General features: G+C 36.4%; 3 protein-coding genes across 3 annotated transcripts; 2 read left to right on the forward strand and 1 right to left on the reverse strand.

Moving 5' to 3' along the window:
- Positions 1 to 9,771: 9,771 nt before the first annotated feature.
- Positions 9,772 to 11,704, reverse strand: LOC145790899 (uncharacterized). The gene is made up of 2 exons (XM_082869943.1): positions 11,156 to 11,704; positions 9,772 to 11,069 (listed from the first exon to the last, which is right to left on the reverse strand). Exons 1-2 carry the CDS (start codon positions 11,559 to 11,561, stop codon positions 9,904 to 9,906), a joined length of 1,572 nt encoding a protein of 523 aa, XP_082726069.1. The 5' UTR covers positions 11,562 to 11,704; the 3' UTR covers positions 9,772 to 9,903.
- Positions 11,705 to 14,738: 3,034 nt separating this feature from the next.
- LOC114294155 (PKS-NRPS hybrid synthetase cheA-like) lies at positions 14,739 to 26,920 on the forward strand. The gene is made up of 3 exons (XM_082872184.1): positions 14,739 to 14,832; positions 15,169 to 15,236; positions 25,811 to 26,920. Exons 1-3 carry the CDS (start codon positions 14,739 to 14,741, stop codon positions 26,918 to 26,920), a joined length of 1,272 nt encoding a protein of 423 aa, XP_082728310.1.
- A 61-nt stretch (positions 26,921 to 26,981) lies between these two features.
- On the forward strand, positions 26,982 to 27,974 carry LOC145791753 (uncharacterized). Its single transcript, XM_082872185.1, has one exon. It carries the CDS (start codon positions 26,982 to 26,984, stop codon positions 27,972 to 27,974), a length of 993 nt encoding a protein of 330 aa, XP_082728311.1.
- The last annotated feature ends 6 nt before the right edge of the window (positions 27,975 to 27,980 follow it).

Genomic DNA, 27,980 nt, shown 5'->3' on the forward strand with positions numbered 1-27,980 from the left:
ACATTTAAGTATGGTAACCTGCCAAAAATTGATTTTGACATATCAAAATTTGATTTTGGTGTAGTTTCTGTTTAGAACTTATCAAACAAAATTAGTTTAAATAAATTTTAAAAATTGATTATTAAAAAACTAAAAAAATGTTTTAATTTTTAATTATTAATTTTCAATTTATAAGAAGCTGCACAAAATATGATGTTTTAAAAGGGATTATGTTGGAACATTTACTCCAATGTTTAGAAGCAACTTTAGTTTGTTAAGTGATGTTAACATTTGAATTTTTAAATGGGAGATAGGGAACCATTTGTTGAAAGCTTGCAACTTCTGATTGGTTCCAGTCATACATAGGAGGCAATTATCAAAGACATTACTATGGATTAGGTAACATTTGGAGCATTAGTCTGTAAAGTGCTCCATCTGACTTGGGCAATAAAGAAAATTGAATTTTTTAAAATTTTATTTTATTTTATAAAGAGTTTCTTTGAATTAATTGATTTGATGAACTTTCTGTTTCCTTTCATTTTAATCTTCTTCTTTAATTTGGTTGCATAAATGCATACATGCATACATGTGAGCACCCGTCGGTGTGGATACAATTACCACTGCACCCCTTACTCCCACTCCAATAATATTGTTGGGGTAATGTTTTAAAACATTTATCTGTAATTATTGGTTAGTTTCTAAACGAATCAATAATTAACGTTAGGTCAGTGTGAAAAAATTAAGAGTAATGTTTTAAAGAATAAACATTTTTCATAATGTGTTGTCAAGATATCGAAGTCGACAAAACTTAGTCACATGATTTTATGTTATAAAATCTATTAAATCATGTCTTTTAGCCTTCCAAATATCCTTTGGCACTAATTCATTAAATCATGTCTTTTGGTTTCTCTAATGTCATTTGTAACAGAGGTGACAAATGGGAGTGTTTGGAGCCCAAGAATCCCATGTCTCCAAATATTTCTATCCATCTGTTCCAAATCACTCACAACCATTAGATATGTCTTGAGATTATCAAATCTTAGAATTCTTATATGATCCAATGATTGTGAGTAATTTGAGACAGGGTCTATGAATAGTTGGAGACAAGGGATTCTTGCTCGTGTTTGGACAGGTTTAATAATCCAAACCCGCCCATTTAATAAATCAGTTAAAATGGGTTGGGTTGAATTGGATGTGAGTTGGACAAATCAATCCAAGTAACTCATTTATTTTATTGAACTCATTTTTTCAAAGAATGCAAAATAAAATAAAAAATAATAATTTTTAAACAATTCATAGACATATTTAGTCATTGTTGGCTACATATTTTGTAAAAGCCAGTTACAGTTCGACACGTGGCATAGTAAGGGTAATAAAGGAAGGTTATTCAAGCCTTTAATCCTGATCGTACACGTGACAATAAACATTGGTCCTCACATGATCCGAGTAACACTAGATCAAATAAACGGGATGCAAGATGACGTGTCTTCAAACGGTTACTCATATTCAAATCTAAGTACAAGAGGGAAGCTCAACTGCCAGTAATGGCGTAATGGAGCTACTTGTAAGGAAGCATGACCAGCGATCATGGAGGAGCAGTTCGACAGTTCGAAGTGCAGTTCGAAGGTCATCACTGACGAGTATAAATAGCAGGGTAGCCCCCAGAAAGAGGGACGGACTCAGACCATACAAACCAGTCATTTACTTCATATATTTTCTTTCCAGTCATTTATATTTCCAGTCCTTAAATACCTGTTCTTTAAATACCTGCACTTTAAATACTCGCACTGCACTTCGATTCATAGGAGTAGCTTCAAGTAGATTCAAGTAGATTGCTGTTGTAAACCTCTCCGAGGCTGAGTTCGGACCGTTGTAAGTGTTCATTTTTATGAAATACTTCAATTGTTCTTCATATTACTGTTATTTCTCTTAATTTCTCCTAAGTCAAGCCACCAGTAAAAGTCCTCTTCATTGAGGCTGAAAAGAACTAAAACACAATCGTCTGATAATTGGTTGGCAATTATAATTTCTGTAAGGACTGATTGATCCTTGCTGGCACGCTCACATTCACAAAAATACCCTTCGAAAAGCCAAAAAGCCAACATATATTTTTGGCACGCCCGGTGGGACTTAATTAAAAATGGCTAGAAGAAGACGACAAGGAGAAAATGAACGCTTCGAAGAAGGCGTGGAAGGAGAGGTAGAAATACCAAATCCAGAGGATAATGTGGTAACACATCCTGTGGAAACTCCTATATTGTCAGAACCCATGGTCGAGCAGACCAGTACTTCTGGACAAGAACCATATGTTCATATTATTGGACAAAACCAAGGAATTGGACCGTCCACTATGCCAACAAATCCATGGGATGGTTTAGTGAATGCCATGGGACAACAACTAATGAACACAATGGAAAGGTGGGCAACATCCTTTTTGGATCGAATGAATAACCACCAACCAACAAACACAAGACAAACGGAGGAAGTTGTAAATGTCCCCCAACAAAGATTGGCTAGAGAAAAACAGCCTATGCAAGTTAATGGTCAAACTAGTACCCAAAACTTTGAAAGACCATCACCTCAGTCTTGGTATGAACCCATTTCAAGGCCTATAGCAGGCCAAAATACCTCAGCACTTAATAATGAAGCCACACAAGTTGGTGGATCTGGCCAAGTACAAGAAATTGGTGTAAGAATGGTTACAAATCCTATGTTCGAAGCCATACCTGGCACAAGAGGGTACACCAATCCCTTATTCGAATTTACACCCGGGGGGTTGGAGGGTTTTCCTACAAATGGTAGAGACACGACACCTGTCCCAGCACCTGTTGCAGGTCCTTTCGCAGGTCATGCTCAAAGAGGTTACCCATACCCTCAACAGCAACCTGCACCGCAAGGACAACCAGCCCCAAATTTACCACCTTATGGACCAAGAGGACCACAAGCACAAGTTTATCCACCAAATCCTGTGTTTGCTCCTCCAGTAGTGGTTCAGCAGGCACAAAATATGGTCCCTAGAGACCAGATTGTTGATATTGTTAGGGAGATATGTGGACCAATGGCTCGGGGGGTCCAGACTCCTATATACAGAAAACCATACCCAGAATGGGTAGATAGGGTACATGAATACCCAAGGGGATTCAGGATACCAGATTTTACCCTTTTTTATGGGACTGGAAATCAATCAACGATAGAACATATTGCTAGATTTGCTGCTCAATGCGGTGAATTCACTAACCATGATTATATGAAATTGAGATTATTTCCAAATTCCCTAACGGGAGGAGCATTTGTATGGTACATCAACCTTACACCTGGCTCCATTCAAAATTGGCAACAAATGGAAGAGGCATTTCATGCCCAATTCTTCCAATCAGAACCAGAAGTATCTATGGCAGATTTGGCTAGGTTGAGTCAAAGGCCTGAAGAAAAGGCTACTCAGTTTATTGCCAGATTTAAAAGGGCTCGAAATAAATGTAGAGTCATCCTGCCAGAGCCAGAATTCGTCAGATTGGCTCAAAATGGTTTAGAATTCAGGCTTCGAAAGAAGTTTGATTCAACTGAATTCAGAGATTTGGTCGAACTGACCTATAAGGTGTCTCGATATGAAACATTATTAGAAGAGGAACAAGATCGAAATAATGCATCATATAAGACATATTATAGAGATCCTAATTATGAAATAGATGCAGCAGAGATTGTAGGCAAAGAACCTGTAATCTGTGAAGCATTAATTCGTAAGGATACAACTATAGACCAGCAGTTTAAAAAGAAAGACTTTCACAGAAAATACTCTTTCGATTTAACAAAAGCAGATGACATCTTTGATCATTTGCTCGCGGCTAATTTCCTTAAGTTGCCTAAAGGAGTAAAACTACCATCTCCGGATGAACTGAAAGGAAAAGTATACTGTAAATGGCATAATTCTTGGTCTCACTCGACTAAAAACTGCATTGTTTTTCGAGACAGGATCCAAGAACAGATTCGGAAAGGAAGTTTGAAGTTCTCAGCTAAAACAGAAAAAGCCATGGGAATTGACAGTGATCCCTTTCCAGAAGTTGGAGAGGCAGCAGCCAATGTCATTACATCAGATTTCCAGAACTTGTCCTTGACAGAATTGGAGGAAGTCAATGTGCAGATGCATGTTGCTAATCAAACCAACGTCAAGAAGAATACTAGAAGACTACCAGTTATTGAACAAGGTTCCTCACACCAGATGGAATGTTCTGATGAAGAGTCACTGGATGATGATTCTTTAGAAGCAGCAGTGATGCAGAGAATGTGCCCCAGGTGCAGACTCAGTTACAAGTGGTTGAAGGGGCTTCCAACTGATGGGAAGCAATACTACAGGGATGTTCAGAGACGTCCTAAATCAACCAATGCTTACAACAAAAGGCCGTATCCGGCTAGTGATAGGCAGAGACCACCAGTGGTTGAGCCTGTGGTAAACAGAATGCATGACAAAGGCAAGGAACTCTTGCATGAATCCAGACCACATAACTATTATAGAATGCAGAGTAGCCATTCTGAAAGAAAGCTGGAGAGGAGTTCAGTCCATGGAATCAAAGCCAGAGATTGGCTCCCTAGATCAGTTTCACGCAGGTCAGAAAATGGTCACCCTTATCGAAGGTCTGAACCAGATTCAAAACATGAGGACAAAACCAAGCGCTTACCTTCACGGCCAGTTTCGAAGATGGCTTCGAAGGTGGAAAAAGGCAGGTCAGCTTCTGAATCAGTAAGCTCATGGGTACCTGGGGTCCCGGATTGGTTTGTAATGCAAAACAAACCTAGGGAGGTACGGGCTTATGGAGATACTGTAAACCAAGGCAGGATGATCAAGCCTCCTATGGTGGCTCCGAACAACTGGGTACTGCTTAAACACCCAAAGACGAGGGAACCCGACATGATCCCAGTCATCTCAAGATCACAGAGGAGAAAAATTCAGCGCAGGTACACCCAGTACCAAAAGGATCTGAAGGAAGGTGGAGAAAATTCTTCATCAGTCAAAACGGAAGGGAGGAAGAACCTAAAATCAGACCATGCTCCAAAGCCAGTTCCACAGAGCACAGTGGTTTGCAGCCGAGAACAGTTGGCCAAGGTTCATTCTGAACTGAAAACCAGAGAAAAGGCCAGTTTGGTAGGGTTGGAGAAAGCTCTGATGGAAACAGATAGTGAGACTGAAGAAGAGATTAGCGTGAGTCAGAAGAAAGAAGTTGTGGAGGAAGAGATGTTTGAAGCCTTCATGGCTGAGCAAACGTTTCTGACTAAAGAGCCAGTTGAAAAAAATCCTTCGAAGGGATCAGTTAGTGATGAAATACCAGAATGCATCATGCAGGATGTTTCTGAGGGAGTCAACCAAAGTAACCAAGAGGGGAAACAAGTACAGCCAGCCATCCAGTTTGGCTCGTTTCCCCCAGTATCAGTAAACATGGTGCACATATTGCCACAAGAATTTCAAGCTGGAGATGAGAATCAAGAGGGGCAGGAAGCTGACCCAGTTCAGATCTCCAGTGAAGATTCACAAGCAAGTATGGTGCAAGATAACTTCGAAATGGTCATCCCGATGGAAGATGGATATGAGGGTGAAGAGGTGGTAAGCATCAATCTATCATATCCATTTGAGTACCCCTCGGATTCGATGACACAGCACGTCAGGCCCTTGTACATCAAAGCTTTCTTTGATGGGGTACAGCTGAACCGAGTCCTAGTAGACAATGGGGCAGCAGTGAACCTTCTCCCGAAATCTTCTTTGAAGAAACTAGGGAAAAAGAATCCCAGGTTGATACCAACCAGCACAACCATTGCTGGATTTGCTGGAGATAAACAAATGGCTCAGGGGATTCTACCCATTAATTTAAGTGTGGGAACCAGGGATTGTATGACAGCATTTTTCGTAATCGACAGTAATGCTAAATACAATGCTTTGCTTGGAAGGGACTGGATCCACACTAACAAGTGTGTGCCTTCTTCTTTACATCAGAAAATCATGATGGCCTTGGGCAATGGAGAGACAGAGGAGATCGACGCAGATCCTCAACCCTTCATAGCCTGTGCAGACTTTGCGGAGGCTAAATTGTATATTGAGGGAGTGACACCTCTCAGTATACTGTTGAAAGATGACAATTCAGCCGAAGTGACGGCTGATGAAGAGGTGACACACCTGAAGCACTTAGTCCAAAAAAGTGCTGGTGAAGAGGTTGTCCTTAGAGATGACAATGATGCCTGGTTATAGGCAAAGAGAGGAATCACCAGAAGCCAAGTCCTTGGCTTTGATCAAGTTTTCAGCATTGGACATAAAAGCAATAGTCCAGAAAGTTCAGGAGCAAGAGAGAGAGGCCATGATAATTGGCTGCAAACAGCAGCAGCAACAGGCTAGAGTCTTGACTCTTGGTAAGTACTGTGCCTTGGACATTGAAACAAAAGTCCAAGAAATACAGGAAGAGGAAGCCTTGTGGACAGATTTTGTCTATGAGGAGGAGGGCAGAGATGTTGAACTGAAGAACTTAGGGGCAGAACCAAGCTCGAAGATCACTTCAAAGGCAGCAGAAACTAGAGGGAGTTCTCATGCACAAGATCCTTTAGAAGAAGTAAATCTAGGGGAAGGTTCTGTACAACAGCCCACTTATGTAAGTGCTTGTTTGAATGATCTGGACAGAAACCAGCTTTTGGTTGTTCTGAAGAAATACAAAGATTGCTTTGCATGGTCTTATAATGAACTACCAGGATTGGACAGGTCATTAGTGGAACATAGGCTCCCTATGAAGCCTAATTTCAGGCCCTATAAGCAGAGACCAAGAAGGATGAGTCCAGAAGTAATTCAGAAGGTCAAGGAAGAGATCCTTAGACTCCTCAAGGCAGGTTTTATTAGAACAGCCAGGTATGTTGAGTGGCTATCTAATATTGTGCCTGTAGTCAAGAAGAATGGCAAAATGAGGGTATGTATCGATTTCAGAAATTTAAATCTAGCAACTCCCAAAGATGAGTACCCTATGCCTATAGTGGACTTGCTGGTAGATAGTTCAGCAGGTCACCAAGTCTTGTCAATGATGGATGGGCATTCCGGCTACAACCAAATATGCATTGCAGAGGAAGATATCCACAAGACAGCGTTCAGATGTCCTGGGAATATTGGCACCTTTGAGTGGGTTAAAATGCCATTTGGTCTAAAGAATGCTGGAGCTACATACCAAAGAGCCATGAACACTATCTTTCATGATCTTATTGGAGGATATCTGGAATGTTATATTGATGATATTGTAGTTAAATCCCAATCCATGAAAGAGCACCTGTTTCACTTAGAAGCAGCTTTTGAAAGGATGAGGAAGTTCAAGTTAAAGCTCAATCCTCTTAAATGTGCTTTTGGGGTATCATCTGGAAATTTCTTGGGCTATGTTGTTCACAAGAAAGGAATACAGATTGATCAGAATAAAGCCAAAGCAATCATCGAAGCCAAACCCCCATCAAGTAAGAAAGAATTACAAAGGTTCCTTGGGCAGGTTAACTTTCTTCGAAGGTTCATTTCTAACACTGCAGGGAAAACTAAAATATTTTCTTCCTTGTTAAGGCTGAAAGATGAAGAGGAATTTGTGTGGACAGCAGAGCATCAGATTGCTTTCGAAGGTATCAAGGCCTATTTGGCTAAACCTCCAGTGCTGATGCCACCAAAGGGGAACAAGCCCTTGAAGTTATACATAGCTGCAGCAGAGGATTCATTGGGAGCTTTCTTAGCCCAAGATAATGAAGAAGGCAAGGAGCAAGCTATTTATTACCTTAGTAGGTTTTTAAGTTCGTGTGAATGTAAATACTCAGCTGTTGAAAAGCTGTGTCTTGCTTTGTATTTTGCTGCAATAAAATTAAGATATTATCTTTTGCCTACAACTGTCTTGGTAATTGCAACCACAGATTTGGTTAAATATATGTTATCTAGACCAATGTTGAGGGGAAGAATTGGCAAATGGATACTTGCCTTATCAGAATTTCATCTAGAATATGTCCCTCAAAGGGCAGTAAAAGGGCAGGTTTTAGCCAATTTCTTGGCAGACCATCCATCTCAAACTGAGAACCAGGAGATCATGGAACTTGGTATGACCAGTGTTGAGCCATGGCAAATGTGGTTCGATGGGTCGAAAGCAAATGGGTTAATTGGAATTGGTATTGTAATCAAGTCTCCACAGGGGACAGAAACTACCCATGGTTTTAGAGTGGATGAAGCTACCTGTTCCAATAACCAGGCTGAATATGAAGCCTTAATTGTGGGACTAGAGATTCTTATTGGATTACAAGTACATGCAGTTGACATATTTGGGGATTCTCAATTGGTGATTAACCAAGTGAAAGGAATTTTCAAGTGTCAAAGCATAAGTATCTTGCCATATTATGTTGTTGCATTACATTTGCTTTCTCAGTTTCAAATAGCAAATGTAACCCATGTTCCAAGATTCTTGAACAATAGAGCCAATGATGTGGCTCAAAAGGCTTCGAACTTCAAGAGAAGGGATAATACCCAAAGGGACATAAGCCAAACAACATATCAGAGATTAATTCAACCTTTGAATAAAAGGAATGTGATCTTGGAAGTCAATCATAATGACTTACAAGAACAAGATTGGAGGCATCCAATAATGCAGTACTTGGCTGGTCCATCTTCGAAGGCCAGTAGAAAAGTTAAATTGCAGTCTATGCAATATATGATATATGGTAATGCTCTCTACAAAAGGGGGGGAGATGGCTTATTGTTGGAATGTCTAGGCCCTAAAGAAGCATTAACAGCCATGGCTGAGGTTCATGAAGGCATCTGTGGTGCTCATCAACCTGGTGTAAAAATGAGATGGTTGCTTCGAAGGCATTCCTATTATTGGCCAACCATTCTTAAAGACTGCATAGAATATGCAAAGGGGTGTCAGGCATGTCAAAAGCATGGCACAATAAGGCACGTGCCCATAACTGACCTACATGCAGTAGTAAAGCCTTGGCCATTCAGAGGGTGGGCCATGGATATGATGGGAAAAATACACCCACCTTCTTCGAAACATCATTGTTTCATTCTAGTGGCTACTGACTACTTCACTAAATGGGTCGAAGCTAAGCCATACAAGGCTGTAGACCAAACAGAGGTTATTGGTTTTATTAAAGATTTGATCCATAGATTTGGAATCCCGCAAACCATAACAGTTGATAATGGAACTGTGTTTGATGGGAAGATGGTGAAGGCTTTTGCGGCAGAATTTGGAATTAGCCTTGTTAATTCCACACCCTATTATGCACAAGCTAATGGTCAAGCTGAGTCATCCAATAAGTCTTTGAAAAAAGGAATACAAAAGGTTGTGGATGACAATCCCAGGGATTGGCATAACCTATTGTTGGATGTTCTGTGGGCATATAGAACCTCACCGAGGTCAAGCACAGGGGTCACTCCTTATGCCTTGGTGTATGGACATGACGCAGTCTTACCAGTGGAGATTAATGTCAAATCTTTGAGAGTAAGATGTCAAGATCAATTGAATCCTGAACAATACCATCAAAGTATGTGCTTAGAATTAGAAGGCATAGATGAAGCCAGAATTTTGGCATTAAATAGCATTCTTTTCCAAAAGAAGAAAGCAGCCGAGAATTATAATAAGAAAGTCAAACACATTGGCTTTGATGAAGGTGATTTGGTATGGAAGACAATACTCCCAATTGGGATTAAAAGCCATAAGTTTGGCAAATGGTCACCTAATTGGGAAGGTCCATATCAAATTCATAGGGTTCTGCCTTTCGGAGCATACCATTTAAGAAATTTGAATGGTTATGTACATCCCAAAAAGATTAATGGCAGATATCTAAAACCTTATTTTCCAACCGTTTGGGAGACACAAGGGATAGAGTAAACACCATATGCAAAAACACAAAGCTTGTTCAAATTATATTCAAAATAGTGTGCTTTCATAAAGAATCAAGTACATTATGCCACAAGTTGGCCCAAAAATCATTACAATGCTTTAATTGTTTTTGTACAATAGCTTTCCTATTACTAAGGGAAGGAAATAATTGAATAGCTGCAGCCATGTTTTCTTTTCGATCAGCCAGTCCTTGATTGGTGATGTGCAATTTCTTATCAGTTCGAACCAAGGCTTGGTTTACTGCAGCTAACTCCTCTTCGAGCTGAGCTTTCTTCTCCAGAAGTTGGACTCGAAAGTGGGAGGCAGAAGAGTGTTGTTCTTTCAGAGTTGATACTTCAGTATGCACCTGAGAAACAAAACTCTGGTCCTTAACCAGCTTATCATCCGCAGCTTTAGCAGCATGGCAAATGTTGAGATAGAAATCAATAGTAGCTGCAGCCTGAGATAGATGACTTGAAACACTCATGGCAGACTGCTCAGCAATGTTACAGCATTGAAGGAACCCGTTCCTGATGATAGGCCTTTGTAGAGCCTCGAAGGGGATCCTCGAAAAGGAAGTCAACAGTTGCAAGCATGTGTCCAAATCTACTAAAGGTACAAAAGGCTTGTTGCTGGAGGAAGGAGAACTCTCGAAGATTTCCAAAAGGGAGTTAGCCAAGGCTAATGGCTCAGCTTCAGTAGTAGAAGTAGGAGAGGTAGAAGGAATGTCAAAAAGACTAGCTAGTCTTTCTTCAAAAATGTCTACCTCATCCCTTGACATGAAGGGCATAGAGAGTGTTGTGGTGGAAGACACAAAGGGCTGCATAGGGATGGGAGAAACAGATGGAGCATCTTTGGCAGCCTCTATGGTCTTGGCCACCAGCAAATCAAGTGAGGAAGGGCTGGAAGTAGGCATTGGTGATGAGTCATGAATTGGAAAATTATCGGCATCCCCTGAAGGAGAATCAACTGCCATGCGAGATGAAGTAGCAGTAGGAGGAAGAGTGAGGATCGAAGAAACAAACTGAGGCAGATCAAGAGTCAAGAAAGGGAGGTATGGCTCTAAGCCAAGGAAAAGAGATGCAGGGATACTCGGCCTCGGTAAAGACGTATCGAATATAGGCTTAGGAAGTGGGAGCGTGATTTGAATGGTTTTCACGCGTTGCATCTGATCAACTTCGACTGAAATTGGGGAAGTTTCCGTTGGGAAGATTAATGCAGTGGTCGTTGCTGTAAAAAGAAGAAAATGTGAGGTAATGTCAAGTCTTAGTCTTGAAAAGTCGACAAGAAAAGAATAAAGGCATGCAGAAACTTACTTGTCCCAAGGAATTGTTGCTGCTGCCTCTCCTCAGCTCTTTCAAGAACAACTATGGCTTTGGGATATTCTTGTTCTACAACCTCATGGATGGGATCTTCAAACGAGCTGGTAGCTAGAACAGTGATCTTCCTCCTCTTTTCTATTACTTGAGCAATTGTCTCGGAATCAGAATCTTCGGTAAAATCGGAAGGAGAAACGGTAATTTTTCTTCTCCTTTTCCTTTGAGTTGGAATCATTCGCTCCTCCATTGTCTTCTCGACCTTTTTAGGTTGGGGTCCAGACTCTTCAAAAGTGAGCTTCTCCTCTTCTTCCCTAGCGGCTATCCCCTCTTGAGCCAATTGAGGGTCTCTTTTGTTTCTTTTCAAGGGAGACTCCTGTTCTTGATCATTTTCTTCTTCCTCCATCTCTGGAAGTTCAGTTTTTTCCCTTTCTAGCTCAAAGAGTCTCTTCTTCTTTTGTTGTTGACCACCTTCATAAAAGAAGGATTAGAGATAAGATAGCAAGCATTATATGAAGAGGTTAGAGAAAAGGAGAAAGGGGTACATACTTCGAGTGACCCTGGGAGGAATTGAAGCAGCAGAAGTAAACTGAGTTGTAGCAGTTACTGTAATTGGAATAGTGGAAGAAATGACAGTCTCAGCTTCTTTGGGCTTGGGCACATCCAGCACCTCCAATAGGTTTTGAGAGGAGATGGCCAAATAAACTTCCATGTTGCTCACCCACCAATTTTGATATCTCTTCAATGCAGTACCATGAGGGGAGAAAGGGATGAACTCAAAACTGGCCAAATCATCCATAAACTTGAAGGTTGCCTCTTCTAATCTCGATTTTCGAACCTTCAAATCCCTCTTAGTAAGACTCAGATTGGTGTTGCTGCAAAGAGGTATTGGAACTCCTTGTGTGAGGCCAAATTGTCTAGCAAATTGAGCAGGACAATAAGGCTCAGCTATGCATTTATAGGCTCTGGGGTTGGTGGTCCCAATAAACAGTTCCCTAGGGATCAGTAGGGAAGCCCACATATCTTTATGAATAGGCAAAGCACAGAGCCTATCACTAAGGAAGTGATTTAACCAGGTTGGACCTATGCTAGCTTCGAAGGGACGGAAACGATGATCAGGAAGAGCAGCTGGTAGTTGATGAAAGAAGGAGAAATAAAAGGCAAAAGTAGCTGGATAAAGTGAAGCATTGGCCAGTTTTATGCCATGAGTGAGGGAGTGTAGCCCAGAAAATTTAAGACATTTGGATTGTAGTTCAGAAAAATAGGCAAAGAGCCAAAGCTGAAGAATCCAAAATGGTCCCCCTTGATTGGCATCTAGGGGTTTCTCACAAAAGAGGGAACAAACTCTATATACATGACCCAGAATGTATGGGGCTAAGGCTATTCTTTTCTGCAAAACCAAGGCTTTGGCAAGAGGAGCAAATTCGAGCATGATTCTTTGGGAGGAGGTGCAGAAAAGAAATTTGCAAAGCCAATATAATAAAAAGGAAAAGAATTCCCTATCAGTTACTGGACCCATTCTTTTGTTCTCGACTCTAACAAAATCACTGTAAGATACATTAAGAGAGGGGAGGGAGAAAGGGACTACTAAGTCAGGAAAATCTGGTGTGATGGGGGTACCAATGGGGGATACTCCTAATAGGTGGCAAATATCAAGAACAGTGGGAGCCATCATCCCACACCTAAACTGAAAGAAATTGAAAATAGGGTTCCAGAAACATAAAGCAGCGGGGATTAGAAAAGGGTCTTCTGGGATAGTTACCCTAGATAGTCGAAGAGCATCAAGAAGGCAGAGTTCTTGAAGGTCCAATGTCCTAGCAGGGACAACTCGGTCGTACCATTCTTGCCACTCTGGTCTCATCGTGGGCCAGCATCGGTGAGGACGATTGACTTTCCAGCCTTGCCAGTCGAGACCACCTTCATACAGAAGGCATTGATTCTCCAAGCGAGGATATAGGGCGGGAAGCTCGGAAGGGATCTCCTTGAAAATAGGTCCTAGCACGTACTCTCGCTGCACATGGCGACGAGGGATAAAGAAACGCCCATCGATAGCACTTTTCTCATCACCCTTGTATTTCTCACATTCAGCATCAATAAGCCGCTTCAAAGCCACAGATGAGCTTACGCGCTCTATGGTCGGAACTTTTGATGGGGAAGAAGCCATTGATCGTGGGTTTTCGGAAAATATAGAAGGGAGTAGAGAGAAATGGAAATCCAAAGGGGATTTGAATGTGTAAGCAATTCCGGGGCACAGAGTGAAAAGGTTTTAAATAACTTTTGTGTGCGGGGATACATCTCGTAAGTCATTAAGTACTAAAACGTGCGAAAACAAGGAATCTCTTTCAACATCGATAATTTCTGGAGGGAAAAGCACATTGATGCCAGCTTCGAAGCCACATTTTTGCGCTAAAATTTCAAACAAAAACGGCTTCGAAATGCAGGAGCCGACTTCGAAGCATACTGCATGCTTAAAAATGTCTGAATATTCAAAGTATTGGTCTACTTCAAAAAATCTAAAGACCTGTTCGAAGTGATAACATTCGAAGCAAGCCCTAGAACTCTTTAAGGAAAAAAGGGCATTGTTCGGAACATCCAAACCAGTTATTGGTTTGAGCAAGAAGGAATTACCATAGTTTGCCCTTCGAAGCCAAAAGAGATCAGTTTCAAATTGATTGGCTATATCAACTATGACCATATATTGGTTACAGTTAATATAAAGTCATTAAAATCAAAGTACTAAAATGATATCTGCCAGAATTGTCAATTTTACTCCATGAATTGGAAGAAGACATGATTGGTTCTTTTAGTACTTCATTAAACAGTTGATTCGAAGTATGAAATTGTTCAATTCAAAGTTATGAGTTAGCTTTTAGAGATAAAAGGAAACAGAGTCAAACAGTGTTAAGTACAGAAAGACTTTGTTTATTACATTAAGTAACTCTATCTCGGTACAAATTCAAGCTCATAAAAATAAGGAATAGAATAAATAACAAGGTCATGAAATTTTGTCCAGCAATGGTCAATAAATTTCTGTTCTTTCTTTATTATTTCTTCTATTTCTTCTAAAGTCGATTGCATAAGCTGATGAGCCCTCACTTCATAATAGAGTTCTTCAGCCTTTGCTTCGAAGGCCTCTTCCCTCGATTTTTGTTCCAAATCATCCATAACCAAGCCATCCCAGTACGTAGAATCTTTATTCCTGAAGTCATCGAGCTCTTCGATGAGATTCTCTGCTTCATATTGGGCATGAATTCGGAGAGATAAAAGTTCATCCAGATTTTGGATGGTGATCTTAGAATTCTGATGCCAGTAGAGGAGCACTGGGAGTTGGTCCAAAAACAAATGGAGCTCTGCTTGAGCAAGAGGGTTGAGGACATGACCCCTAGTGAGGATATCACAAGCCCATTGGAAATTCTTAAGAGGAATATCATCCTCAAGAACATTGAAGGGCAGGTGGGAGAAAGCCGCAAGCAAAAGTTGAGCTTGCTTTCGCTCGGCTGGAGAAGGGGGTGACGGAGGTTGGTAAGGTGGAAAGACTTTGTCCATTGGAAGGGCAAGTCTTAGTTTTTCTGTCCAGGAAAGGATGGGAGGAGGAGAAGGAGAAGATGATTCTGCTTCAGAAGACGAAGGGGAAGGAGCAGGTGTTTCTATCTCAGAGGATGCAGATGCAGAAGAAGGTGTGGATGCTTCTATTATGGGAGATGGCACGGGAACAGAAGGAGCAAAAGCATTAATATAGTCAAGCCAATCAGAAGAACAAATCTTCGCCTTTTTGGCTAAAAATGAAGGGGTATACCCTTGTGCTTCTTCTGAACGTTGGGCAGGATGCATTATCTTCGTAGGCATGGAAGAAGTATACCAAGCCACAAGCAGATTCTCCTCCAAGCTACGTCGAAGGTCAATGGGCGCGTAAGGGTAGACCACTGAGCTTCGAGCGTAGGAGGGAAACTCCAAAGGGTCAGTAAACTCAACAAAATGATGATTGATTCGCTCCCTTAGATCATAAGTCTCAGGAGAGGACCAGATTGTCCAGCCAGAAGCTCCAGAGGATGAAGAGGTCACAATTTCATCCCATGCAGAGGTCTGTGAAGAAGAGTTTCCTAGATCCATATTTTCAACTTGTCGAAGCAAAGGCTCGAGGGTAGTTCGGTCAGAATACAAAGGGAGCTTAGGGGAAGAATTCTTTGTATCTGTAAGTTTGTAAACCAAGGGATTAAAAGCAATGTGTTCATAGTCCAGAGGTTTATAATCTACAAAAGCCTCCATTACCTGAATATAGAAGGGCGGGTAAAGGTGGCTAATGAATGCGTGGAGGTTCTTTCGAGGGGGAACAACATCACTCAAAGGCTCTTCATATGCTTGATCAATAGAAAGGGAAGTTGATGCAGCCATAACCTGTTCGAATACTAAGGTATTGGGATGTTCGACGAGTTAATGTAGATGATCTCCAAATGGATGACGGTTGTATTTCCAGAATATGGACTTCATACACGTTCTGGAAGCGCGGGAAAATTGCAATCCACTAATATCACCAAGTATTGGGTATATTAGTGCGGGGGGTAATGTTGGCTACATATTTTGTAAAAGCCAGTTACAGTTCGACACGTGGCATAGTAAGGGTAATAAAGGAAGGTTATTCAAGCCTTTAATCCTGATCGTACACGTGACAATAAACATTGGTCCTCACATGATCCGAGTAACACTAGATCAAATAAACGGGATGCAAGATGACGTGTCTTCAAACGGTTACTCATATTCAAATCTAAGTACAAGAGGGAAGCTCAACTGCCAGTAATGGCGTAATGGAGCTACTTGTAAGGAAGCATGACCAGCGATCATGGAGGAGCAGTTCGACAGTTCGAAGTGCAGTTCGAAGGTCATCACTGACGAGTATAAATAGCAGGGTAGCCCCCAGAAAGAGGGACGGACTCAGACCATACAAACCAGTCATTTACTTCATATATTTTCTTTCCAGTCATTTATATTTCCAGTCCTTAAATACCTGTTCTTTAAATACCTGCACTTTAAATACTCGCACTGCACTTCGATTCATAGGAGTAGCTTCAAGTAGATTCAAGTAGATTGCTGTTGTAAACCTCTCCGAGGCTGAGTTCGGACCGTTGTAAGTGTTCATTTTTATGAAATACTTCAATTGTTCTTCATATTACTGTTATTTCTCTTAATTTCTCCTAAGTCAAGCCACCAGTAAAAGTCCTCTTCATTGAGGCTGAAAAGAACTAAAACACAATCGTCTGATAATTGGTTGGCAATTATAATTTCTGTAAGGACTGATTGATCCTTGCTGGCACGCTCACATTCACAAAAATACCCTTCGAAAAGCCAAAAAGCCAACAGTCATGTATTTCAAATATATATATGTATAATCCATGATGTTCAAGAGTCATGCCTCTTTTTTTTTTTTGTGTGTGATAATCATGTCCTATTAGACACCATTTTTTTAATGCAAGAAAATATACAGCTTACTAAAAAATAGATATAGTTTAAAAATTAAGGTTTAGTTTATCTCAAATTGTTATCTCATTTTGAAAAACCGTTTAAGATTGGTAGGTCCATTTTGGAACTTATTTCGGTGATTCAAATCGTGCATTTGTTTTAGAACTCGTTGAGTAGAATATTCATGTAAAAAAAAATGATTGGATTCGACGGTAGCTACATATTTGAATCATATTTATTTTTTAAAAAATGGATGACAAATATAATTTCAAGAATAATTATTTATTTTTTGTTATACAAATTTGATTTAAATATATAGCTATCGATGTCTGACCATCTTGATTTTTTGCATGAATATTTCACTCAACGAGTCTTAAAAACTAAATGATTGAGATCACCAAAATTGGCCTCAAAATTTGCATACAAAGCCCAAATATTCTCTCAAGTTGATATGGTTAATTTAAAAGAAACCAAACCCCCAAAAAATTATTAATGATGTGCGAGAATCATGTCTTTTGTTTTGTTTTTTATTTGTTTGGGTAAGAATCATGTCCTATATATTTTATAAAGTAAAATAAGAAATAAATTAAATTAAATATAGATCAAAACAATTTTTTTGTTTATTGTTTTTTATGGGTAAATTACACTTTGCCCCTTTATGTTTGGCTACTTTCTCACATTGGCCCTTGAAATTTACTTTTTCCTACTTTGGCCTTTCATATTTCAAAATTTTCCTACTTAAGTCCTAAAGTTAGTTTTTGATCAAAATTTAACAAAAAATGCCACAGTAACTACCACATGATATAAAAAATATATTTTTATATTAGAGTTTAAATTTATCTGAGAAGTATAAGTTATATATAATAAAATATTTTAATGTCACGTGACTATCAATTTGTCATTTTCGTGTCTAATTTTTAATAAAAATTAGCTTTAGAAGTAAAGTGTGAAAAACTTGACACATGAAGTGCTAAAATGAAAAAACAAACAAACTTTGAGGGTCAAAATGGAAAAGTGGCCAAACATAAAGGAGACAAAGTGTAATTTATTCATTTTTTATAAGTAATTAATAATCATTAAATGATATCAGGTTGTGGCTTTATTATTTATTATTTTTTTAGACAAATCATTATTGATATAAATTTGTTTTATGCAAATATAATAAATATTAGGCGCATTCGCTAAATTGTTAAATTCTCACATATGATTGCAGTTTTTTTTATCAATAGTAATTTTCATTAAAGCAAAGATTAATCAAACGGCACTTATAAGGAGATCAATAAAATACTTGCACCAAATAAAGAAAAAATCTTCAAATGAAGCATCGGGGAGAAGTTATACATATATCAAGATATAAAATTCGTGCTGCGAAATAAAAATCGATCATAAAAATTCTACAAGAAAATAAATTTGAAATAAATACAGAAGTTACATCCATTTGTGTGGATAAGTCACAAATATATGATTGCAGTTTCCTCAAGTTCGAAACTTCCATTCTAGTTGGAGACCCATCAAGACTTCATAAACGGACCCAATATGACTTCAGATGCGGGACCCGATTATTAGATTACTCATTTTTAACATTGTTTTGCGGATTCGGACTTGTACGGATTGACCGCTTTGAATTGATGTGATCACCCCGGTCAATTTTTAGGTTAAACTATCAATAGATCTTAATAATTAAATTTAATTTCCGTTAAGTTTTATTGAAAATAAAACCTAATAAAATCATAGTTAAAAATAATTTTTTGTGATGCTTTTTTACACATGTCGCTAAAAATTGACAGTTAATGACTCTTTATCACAGCTTTTATAAATTGTTTTTAAAACTTACAATTAGTGACGTTTGTCTATGACAAATTTTTCAAATTATCACTGAAAGTTAAAAATTAGTGATTTTTTTTTTGCGATGATTTTTTTAAACTGTCGGTAAAACTTATAATTAGTGACATTTTTGTGACAATTTTTAAACTGTTGCTGAAAATTAACAATTAGTAACCATTTTTTAAATATGTTTGATGAAAAATGAAATTAATTATCATAAGATTTATCAGACAATAAATTCATTTATTAGAATTTATACATAAGTCCCCTTAACCTTTACACCATACAAATTGGCACGTATGTCACACATAACATTTTTGAGAGCATATATGTAAAACCAATCATCTTTTTGCCTTGTTAGGATTGTTGTATTTTAATTAAAATTTGATTTTAATCTTTTTATTTTTACTTAAATTTCACTTTAGTCCATCTATTATGTCAATTTTATTAACAATAAATGAACGAAAATTTGGGATTGTAACCTGATTTATAATGTAAAAGATTGGTAGTCATAATTTAAAATATACTACTAAAATAAGATTTTGATGACAGCGAGGTTGCTAAGCGTAACTAACCCAAGAAAAGAAAACAAAATTAAAAATTGTTGTTTTTAACCTATTGGGAGAGGGTTGCAATTAAACCATCCATTTGACCAAACAGGGGCTGATGAAAGGCAGCCAGAGTTGAACAGTAGTTAAAGACTAGCATATATATACCATTCTATTCACACTTATTTATTTATTGTTCATCGTTTTCTCATAGAGCAATACTATAATTCCAGAAGTAAACATTCAGAAAATACCCAAAATTCAAAATCAATGGTCTAGAGATTTACTGAAGATATGGACCCACAACAACAACATCAAATATGAACCATAGATATTATATTCTGTTTATTTTCTGGTTTTATATTCTGGGACCATAGAGTTTTTGTTTCTCATAATATAAATTTTTTCCTCCTGAAAAGTTAAAATATTGCTTCATTATATATATATATATATAAATAATAATGAAAATGTGTATTTAGTGATTACTCATTGACCAAAAAGAGGGGGGAAATCTGCATTATTGATGCATATTTCATCACTACAATGTTGTTGAATACTCGAGAATCGTTATCATCATTCATTATAATAGTCTTGATAGTATATTTTAATTATTAGAGGAATTGCAAAAACCTAAAAATAACTCAAAATAATTGAATTTTTATAAATGTAAGTGAGAGTTATGTCTCATGTCACAATTTTCACTTGTGCCATATAAAAATCCACTTGCATTGCAGCTTCATAAAAATTACAATTATTTTAAATTGTTTTCACTGATTTGCAATCCCCCTTTAATTATTGAAGTAATGCATATATATATATATAGCCACCATAAATGGAACCACACCCTTGTACAAGGGGCATATAGATTTGCTACAAAGATTGTACACATGCTTTCATTTTCCTCACTTCGGGATATATATATATATATATATATATATATAAGATAATGGAATATAATACTCTAATACTGTGTTTGGTTGGAGGATTTAGTGAGGAATTTAGAAAGAGAAAGAGAAAAAGTGTGTGAAACTAGGTGAAATGTAAGTATATTTTATTCACATTTCACCAAACTTTTCCCTTTCCCTTTCCCTTTCCGAATCCCTCCTCAAATCTCTTAACCAAACACAGCATAAATGGTTCCCAACTTCTTGAAGAAGACAAAGAAAACCCCATTGTTTAATGGTCAATTTTGATTAATCTTTCTGTACTCGCCACTAACTCTTATTATTTTCAATGGTTTATTCTCTTGTTTGTCCAAATCTCAACCATAATTATCATAGATGGCATTCGAAATTACTACTGTTACATTGAGAGGAACACTTATGATTGTTCATCAAACGCATGGTCAGTTTACTGTCAACATAAATTTCAGAACATAAATCTTACACTTTGGATCATTTACCATGTGTATTATCAAGAAATCTATATTGAGAATGTTAGAAAATTAAATTGCTGTAGACGTTGTATGAAATTACATTAAATTTAAAGATTTCTAAATTTGTGACCCCGTATATGTTATATAATCTGCAGCAATTCCAATTATATATATACATATATAAATAGAATTAACGAGTCCAAAAAACAAATAGTTTTTTTTTTTTATGATGTTCAAAATTAAACCGATCAAATCGCAAGATATATCTATATATATATAAATACATCCATTTGAGAGAAAAAAAGAAAAAAAAAGAAAAAAAAAACTGTCCACCGAATCATTTTACAATTCCAGAAAACAGATTGCCATTTTCATAGAACAAAACAGGAAAAAACAGAATTTACATCCATAAGAAAATTCAGAATCTGATTCCAGGAAACTAAATAGAATGAATAAAGCATATCAATTCTGATAAGATACATGATATGCATGCTCTGATACCAATTGTCAACATAAATTTCAGAACATAAACCTTACACTTTGGATCATTTACCATGTGTATTATCAAGAAATCAAGACAAAATGACATACCTGAATCCATTGATGAACGGTTAAACGGAAGCGTGATTATCAATGAACTCTTTGTTATTGATTATGTTATTGCCTTCTAATCCTTTCCCCTTTGGTGCCTTATGTTTCTCCTTGAGAGGATTTAGAAAAAAAAATGGCAGTGTTCTTATTTTTCCACTTGGGAAGGAATAGGGACCATAACCTTTTAAAGGTTGTAATTGGTTTTCAAAACTGAAAGGTTGTGGAAGTTCAAAAGGAATAAAAACCAATTTTAACCAATATGTTTTAATTTCTATTTCTGCCCCTCATAGAAATAGAAATTATATAGTATCTACACATTAGGCCCATAACACATATACCCTTAAGCCTATTAACTAAATTGAATCACTTAAATTGTAGGCTTCTTATAAATGATAACACCACATTTAATTATGTGGTCCCATTGAGACATTATCTAACATTTACAGTATTTTGTTTGTTCGGATATTAACTAGTGAATAAAAATTTGTTGTTTGCACATCAAGTATCGAATTGGATTTTAATTCAGTAGTTTATGTTCAAACTTTTAATTTCTTGAAATGAATAACTACCAAAATTTTGGGAATTAATATCTTACACACTACAAAAATTTATCAATTACCAAAATTTATTAACAAATATTAGGCTAGTTTGCAAGATAAATAAGGGACATTTACACACAAGTTCTAATTTATTAATTTATAATTCATTAAGTCTTAATTAAGATTTTTTAAACCTTCAAGTCTCATTAAATTTTTAATAGTCGGAATTACTTTTCAAACAATGATTATCCATCATTTATGATTGTCTATGAAGGAACATGATAATTTGACATTTATTTTGATTTTAAAAACGTTCAAATATCAACTTTCAAATTGAAAAAACTAAAAAAATTTATGTGCAAAAAAAAAAAAAAAAACTAATCAGCTTGCTTTTTTTGGTTTTCCAAAAATATTTTTCAGAATTTTTTACTTTCTTATTTTTCGTGTTTTTTTTTGTTTTTATTAATTTTTTTTAATATTTTAAGCATTTTTTTTAAAATTTTTAGATACACCTAACATAAATACACACAAAAAGTATAATTTTTGTGAAAAAAATCTTTTAAAAATTTACTAAATATCAAAAAATCAAAAAAAAGAAAAAAGAATTCAATATATTTTTCGTATTTTTATGTATTTATTAATTTTTAAAATATTTTTTCACAATTTCTTTTTTTTTTTTTACTTTTTAGATACATCTAAGTAAGGTACATCTAAAAAAGTAAAAAAAAAATGCTTAAAATTTTAAAAATATTCACTAAAAACAAAAAAATACGAAAAACAAAAAACTTAATCCAAAAAACTCAAACCAAACACACAAAATGTTTTTTTTTTTAAAAAATTGAAAAAATTAAATTATTTTTTGTGCAAAACTAAAAATTTTGTGTCTATAAAGGAGTATGATGATGGAACATTGATGTACAAAACTGAAAAAAAATAAAAAAATAAAAAACTTTAAAAATGAAAAAACTGATAATGTTCACAGTTTTAAAACTGGAAAAAACTAATAATATTATCGGTTTTATTGGATAGTTGAATCAAACTAATAAGTAGAAGGGTAAAAACGTTTAATCTCATGCTCTTTTTTTTTATCAGTTAGTGAAACAATTATCTGGAACATTATTATGCAAAATTGAAAATATTCTTAGTTTTAAAAATTAGAAAAAACTGATAATATTCTCAGTTTTAAATAGGGCTTATTGGTTTAAAAAATCTTAAATGGGACATGAACTACCATAACATTTGTAAATAGGACGTTTAGATAATTAACTCTAAATAATTTTTGCTATTAGAATTTTTAAATTTTACGTCAGCATGACAAATGTAAAGTGGTGGAAGTAAAAACAATCGTGGCAAACATTTTTAGTACCAGCATGAACATCGTTGCCCTGTATTTGAGACGAGATTGTCACGTGTATTCAAAACGACACTTATAAGCTTTAGTGATAACAAAATGCCCTGACTAATAGTGCCAAAAATATATATACAGCTTATTGCAACAAGAAGTGTACCACAGCAAAAAAGTGTTTGTAACTCATTAACTTTTAGCGACTGTAAATTGTCATTTCAAAAAGGGTAATTTAATTTATACACCATTAATTCTCTCAGTACATATTATTACACATAAAATAATTTTTTGAGTTTAAAAATATCTTAATTCACACTTTAACTTTCCATAGCTATGGGAACACACCACTTGTCTGTTTCAATATATATCACTACACACACCAAAAACTCTCCATATTCGCCACTATACACACCAAAAACTCTCTATCTTCAAAATAGAGACTATTTTCGTCGGTGTTGATTTTCATCGTCGCTATTGAATTCCATCGCCAATAGAGGCTTTTATTTGGCCTCCATCTTCACCAGATTTGATCTCTATCGTTGGTATTGAAATCTCATCATGTCTTGTCTCGTCGTTTCATATCGTTGACGAAGGGTTTCATTCGGCTTCTATCTTTGTTAGTGTTGATCTTCATCATCGGTGTTGAACTCTTGTCGTCGTTTCAGATTGTCATTCTCACCCTTGATTACAACATAATCAGTTTCAACATTGCTACATTGGGTGAGTATAGAATTCTGTAAAAAAATTAACAAAAAAAGAAAATCTTGTTCATGAATTCAGAGTTGAACAACATAATTGTTTAAAAAATAAAATTTTAATTTATTTTAATTTATATCTTATTCAAAAATTTATATCTGAACAAAGAATAAAATTTTAATTTATTTTAACCGAGCTAATTTAAAATGTTCAATTTTTTATGTATGAACATTTAATATTTAGCCAATCTTAATAATTTGAACAAAATTGTTTTATTTAAATATAAATAATCGAACATTGTGCAGAAGTTCAAGTTTGATTGTTTGAACACATGATGAACAAATTTATCTTCCCAACATACGAACGAGATAAACAAAAAACCAAAAACCTATGTCATAAACTAATATTTTCAATGGTCAATTCAACCTTTCAATGTTTATATCGGAATCAACCATCTCAGTGTTATCTATGGTGTGCAAATTTTCAAAATTAATTGATTTCAATATTCTTAAACTTTAAATCTTCCAAGGCAATAATATTTTTAGTTTGGAAAATAAGTATAATGGAGACGTGAATGAAATGAGTTAATTGACAATGAATGATATCATGAGTACAGTGTGTTAATGATGGAGATGATGAAAAAAATACAGTGTTTATATGTTTAAACCCTAAACTCTATAGGTAATGATGGTGTGTAAATAGTATTTTATATTTTTAAATATGAAATTTTTGAATAAGTAGAATACACTCTTGTGTTGTCCTTAATGGTCTTTTCATTTGAAGATATTATTGAAATATAAAGAGTGGTGCTATTAGAACCCCATAAATTATTTTGGACTCCTCATTTCTTTGGGCCCCCACTTATAAATTTTGAAACCCTCAAAATTTCTTTTTTCCCCCCAAATAATATCAAAATTATCTTTGTGAAAACATTCCACCCATTGAATGCATACACTCCACACCCCTACACCCCAAAAAAACCCCTCTTCCGAAAAATCCTAACAAAACCCACCAAGAAAAAGAAGAAGAACCAATGTGATTACTGTCTTTGTTGCCTCATCCGCCATTGTCACAGTTGGTATGCTCTCTATCTCTCACTCTCCTCTCTTTATATATATATACATATACATACACATAATTTCTTAATTTTCTCGTAATAATTTCTTCTTTTACAGGAAAAAAATTATAATAATTAGTTTGGTTGGTTTTGTTGGTTGATAATGTAGGTGTTTGGGAAGTGGCTATTTTTTAGATTTTTAGATTTTTTGGCTATTTTAATTTTTGTGTTTGGAAAGTTGGGTTAAATTTTTGGATTGGTTATTGTATTGAAAAATGTGTTTGAAATGGGAGTTTCTATCTACACACACCAAATCCCCTCTATACGCACACTTAATGATATTTATTTTAATTACAATTTTATCCCTAAGTGTAATTACTATTTTAGACATCTACCCAATTCAAAACGTCTCAATGCACACATCCATCCAAACTTCACGTTGAAGCTCCAAGTTCGGCTTCTTTCATTGAGCTAGAAGTGAAAGCACACATTCACTCATTCGTAGCTTCTTCCATTAAGCTCCAAGTTCGTAGCTTCTCAATGCACTCATTCATCATACATTAAGCTAGAAGGGAAAGCATCAACCTTCCTCATTCGTAGTTTCTTCCTCATTCATCATTGTTATGGAGGATTTATCTTTTGAAAATCAGCAAATAAATGTTTATGAGAAGCATAGCGAAGGAAATGTGAGTTTCTCTTCTTCTTTTTTTCCAGCGTCGTTCGGATAACCAGAGTCGAATAATATTATTTTGTTCGGAAATCTACTACCGAAATAAGTATTTATTTTCGGAAGTTGTTGTCCGAAAAAAGTATTTAATTTCGGAAGTTGTTATACGAAAAAAGTATTTAATTTCGGAAGTTGTTGTCCGAAATAAGTTAACTTTTACAACATTCAACTTCCGAAATTTTAAAATGAATTCGGACAACTACTTCCGAATGAAGTAAATTTTTTTTTCCCATTTTATATTCCAAATTTGCAAACTACATACCAAATTTGCAGCTTGGAATTGCAAATTAATCTTTATAATGCCATTAAAAATTTGTAATGTTATACAAAACATGTAGGAATATGTGTCAACTCAAGGAAGTCGGGTTTGTGCGGATTTTGTGTTGGATTACACTACTCAATTCACAATTGAATAGGTTCACTCTACAAAATTATAATGATTATGTTTCGAATTGCTTAACAAATGTAAATGTTTGATAATATTTATTTGACTTTGTAGGTATTCAAAAGTAATGATGAATTGCTTAACTGGGTACGTGAAGTTGGAAAGAGAAATGGTTTGGTCATTGTAATCAAAACATCAGACTATGGTGGAGGGAAAAAAAGACCCACGATGTATCTTGCTTGTGAGAGGAGTGGCCAATATAGAGCGACAAAGAAGTTAAAACATGATGGCAACAATACATCAAGAATAACCGGTACGAAGAAGTGTGGTTGTCCTTTTGATATAAGGGCTCACAGGTTTACCACACATGATGAATGGACATTGACTGTAGTATGCGGATTGCATAACTACCCACCTGCGGAGCACCTTGAGGGACATTCATATGCGGGGAGGCTATCAAAGGATGAGAAAGCATTGTTAATGGATATGTCAAAGAGCATGGTTCGGCCAAAAGAAATCCTAATAACCTTGAAACAGCGAGATGCCATCAATGTAAGCACACTTAAAACCATTTACAATGTACGCCATCGAAACAGGGTGGTACAGAGAGCTGGAAGATCACAGATGCAACACTTATTGGGTGAATTGGCCAAGTATAATTACATTGAGCGCCATCAGTCTGAAGAGTTCACGATGACTGTGACAGACTTGTTTTGGGCACATCTTACCAGTTTGGACTTATTTCGGTCTTTCCCATGTATATTAATTATGGATTGCACATATAAAACCAACAGATATCGTCTTCTTCTTCTTGAAATTATGGGAGTGACATCAACTGAAATGACTTTCTTTGTAGCTTTCGCATACTTACAGTATGAGAGGGTCGATAACTATGCGTGGGTGTTAGCTACATTGCGTGATGTCATAGATGGTTTTGTTGTGCCAACAATTATTGTTACTGACAGAGAGCTAGCCTTGATGAATGCCATACAGAAGATATTCTTGAGTGGCAGATATTTATTATGTCGTTGGCATATCAGTAAGAATGTATTGACCAAATGCAAGAAAATGTTTGAGACACGGCATAAATGGGAGAAGTTCAACCATGAGTGGAACTCTTTAGTGTATTCATCTTCTGAAATTCAATACGATGAGCGTCTTAAATCATTACTTAAGGAATTCAGTAGTTATCCTGATGCAGTCAAATACGTCATGGATACTTGATTGGTTCTTTACAAGGAGAAATTTGTGGCGGCATGGACAGACACGTGTATACATTGTGGCAATGTTACAACGAACCGGTAAGATTACTTTTGTTCAATATGTTATTAATAAGTGCCATGCACTTGATTTTAATTTGACATACATTGAATTGAACAGGGCTGAGAATGCACATGCAAAACTTAAAGGACAATTGGGTTCATGTCAAGTCTCATTTCAGGCATCATTTGAGAAAATACACAGTCTGCTTGAGTTGCAACACACTGATATCAAGGCTTCATTTGAGAAAAGTCTAATTGTTGTGCAACATCAATTTAAACCTTTTCAGTTTAGGGAGCTACGGGGTAATGTGTTTATCTCTGCATTGGAGTATTTGCTTGTACAGAGTAAGAGAGCCAATTCCATTCCTATTGATGTTGAAGCTTGTAGATGCGTCCTTCGCCACACTCATGCTTTACCTTGTGCCCATGAGATTGCTGACTACATCAGACAAGATCGTCTTATACCACTTGCTACCATACACTCACAGTGGAGGCAACTTCATATCTCCATATGCGAGAAAGAAGAGGAAACGAAAGTGAGTTGTCATGGAGAAGTAGAGTTGTTTGTGAACAAGTTTAATGAAAGTGATAGAACCATGCGGTTGGAGCTTTTGAAGAAGTTGAAAGAGATTGTATATCCGGGAAACACTTTTCTTGTTGAGCCGAAGGTGAAGCCCAAAATACGTCCTCGGGATCATAAGAAGATCAATGTTTCTACCCGTCGTGACCCGTGTGCATTTGAGTTGGTGCAATCTGGACATGATTCCTTCTCACCTAGGGACACACAAATCACTACATTAGCTTCTACTCTGGAAACCAAGAAGAAGCGACCTGTTAAGGGAAAGGAAAAGGTGAATGCGAAAGGGAAGGTATACATTACTAGAACAGTGAAACCTGGTGCATATGTTGATGCTTTCCCTTTTGGGTTGAAACCATACATTAAGTTTGTCAAGGATGTAGCTGCAGATGGGAATTGTGGTTTCAGGGCTATAGCTGCTTCAATTGGTCATACATAAGATGAT

Source organism: Camellia sinensis, chromosome 5, assembly GCF_055761805.1.
Source record: "Camellia sinensis isolate YWXY chromosome 5, ASM5576180v1, whole genome shotgun sequence".
NCBI lineage: Eukaryota > Viridiplantae > Streptophyta > Magnoliopsida > Ericales > Theaceae > Camellia > Camellia sinensis.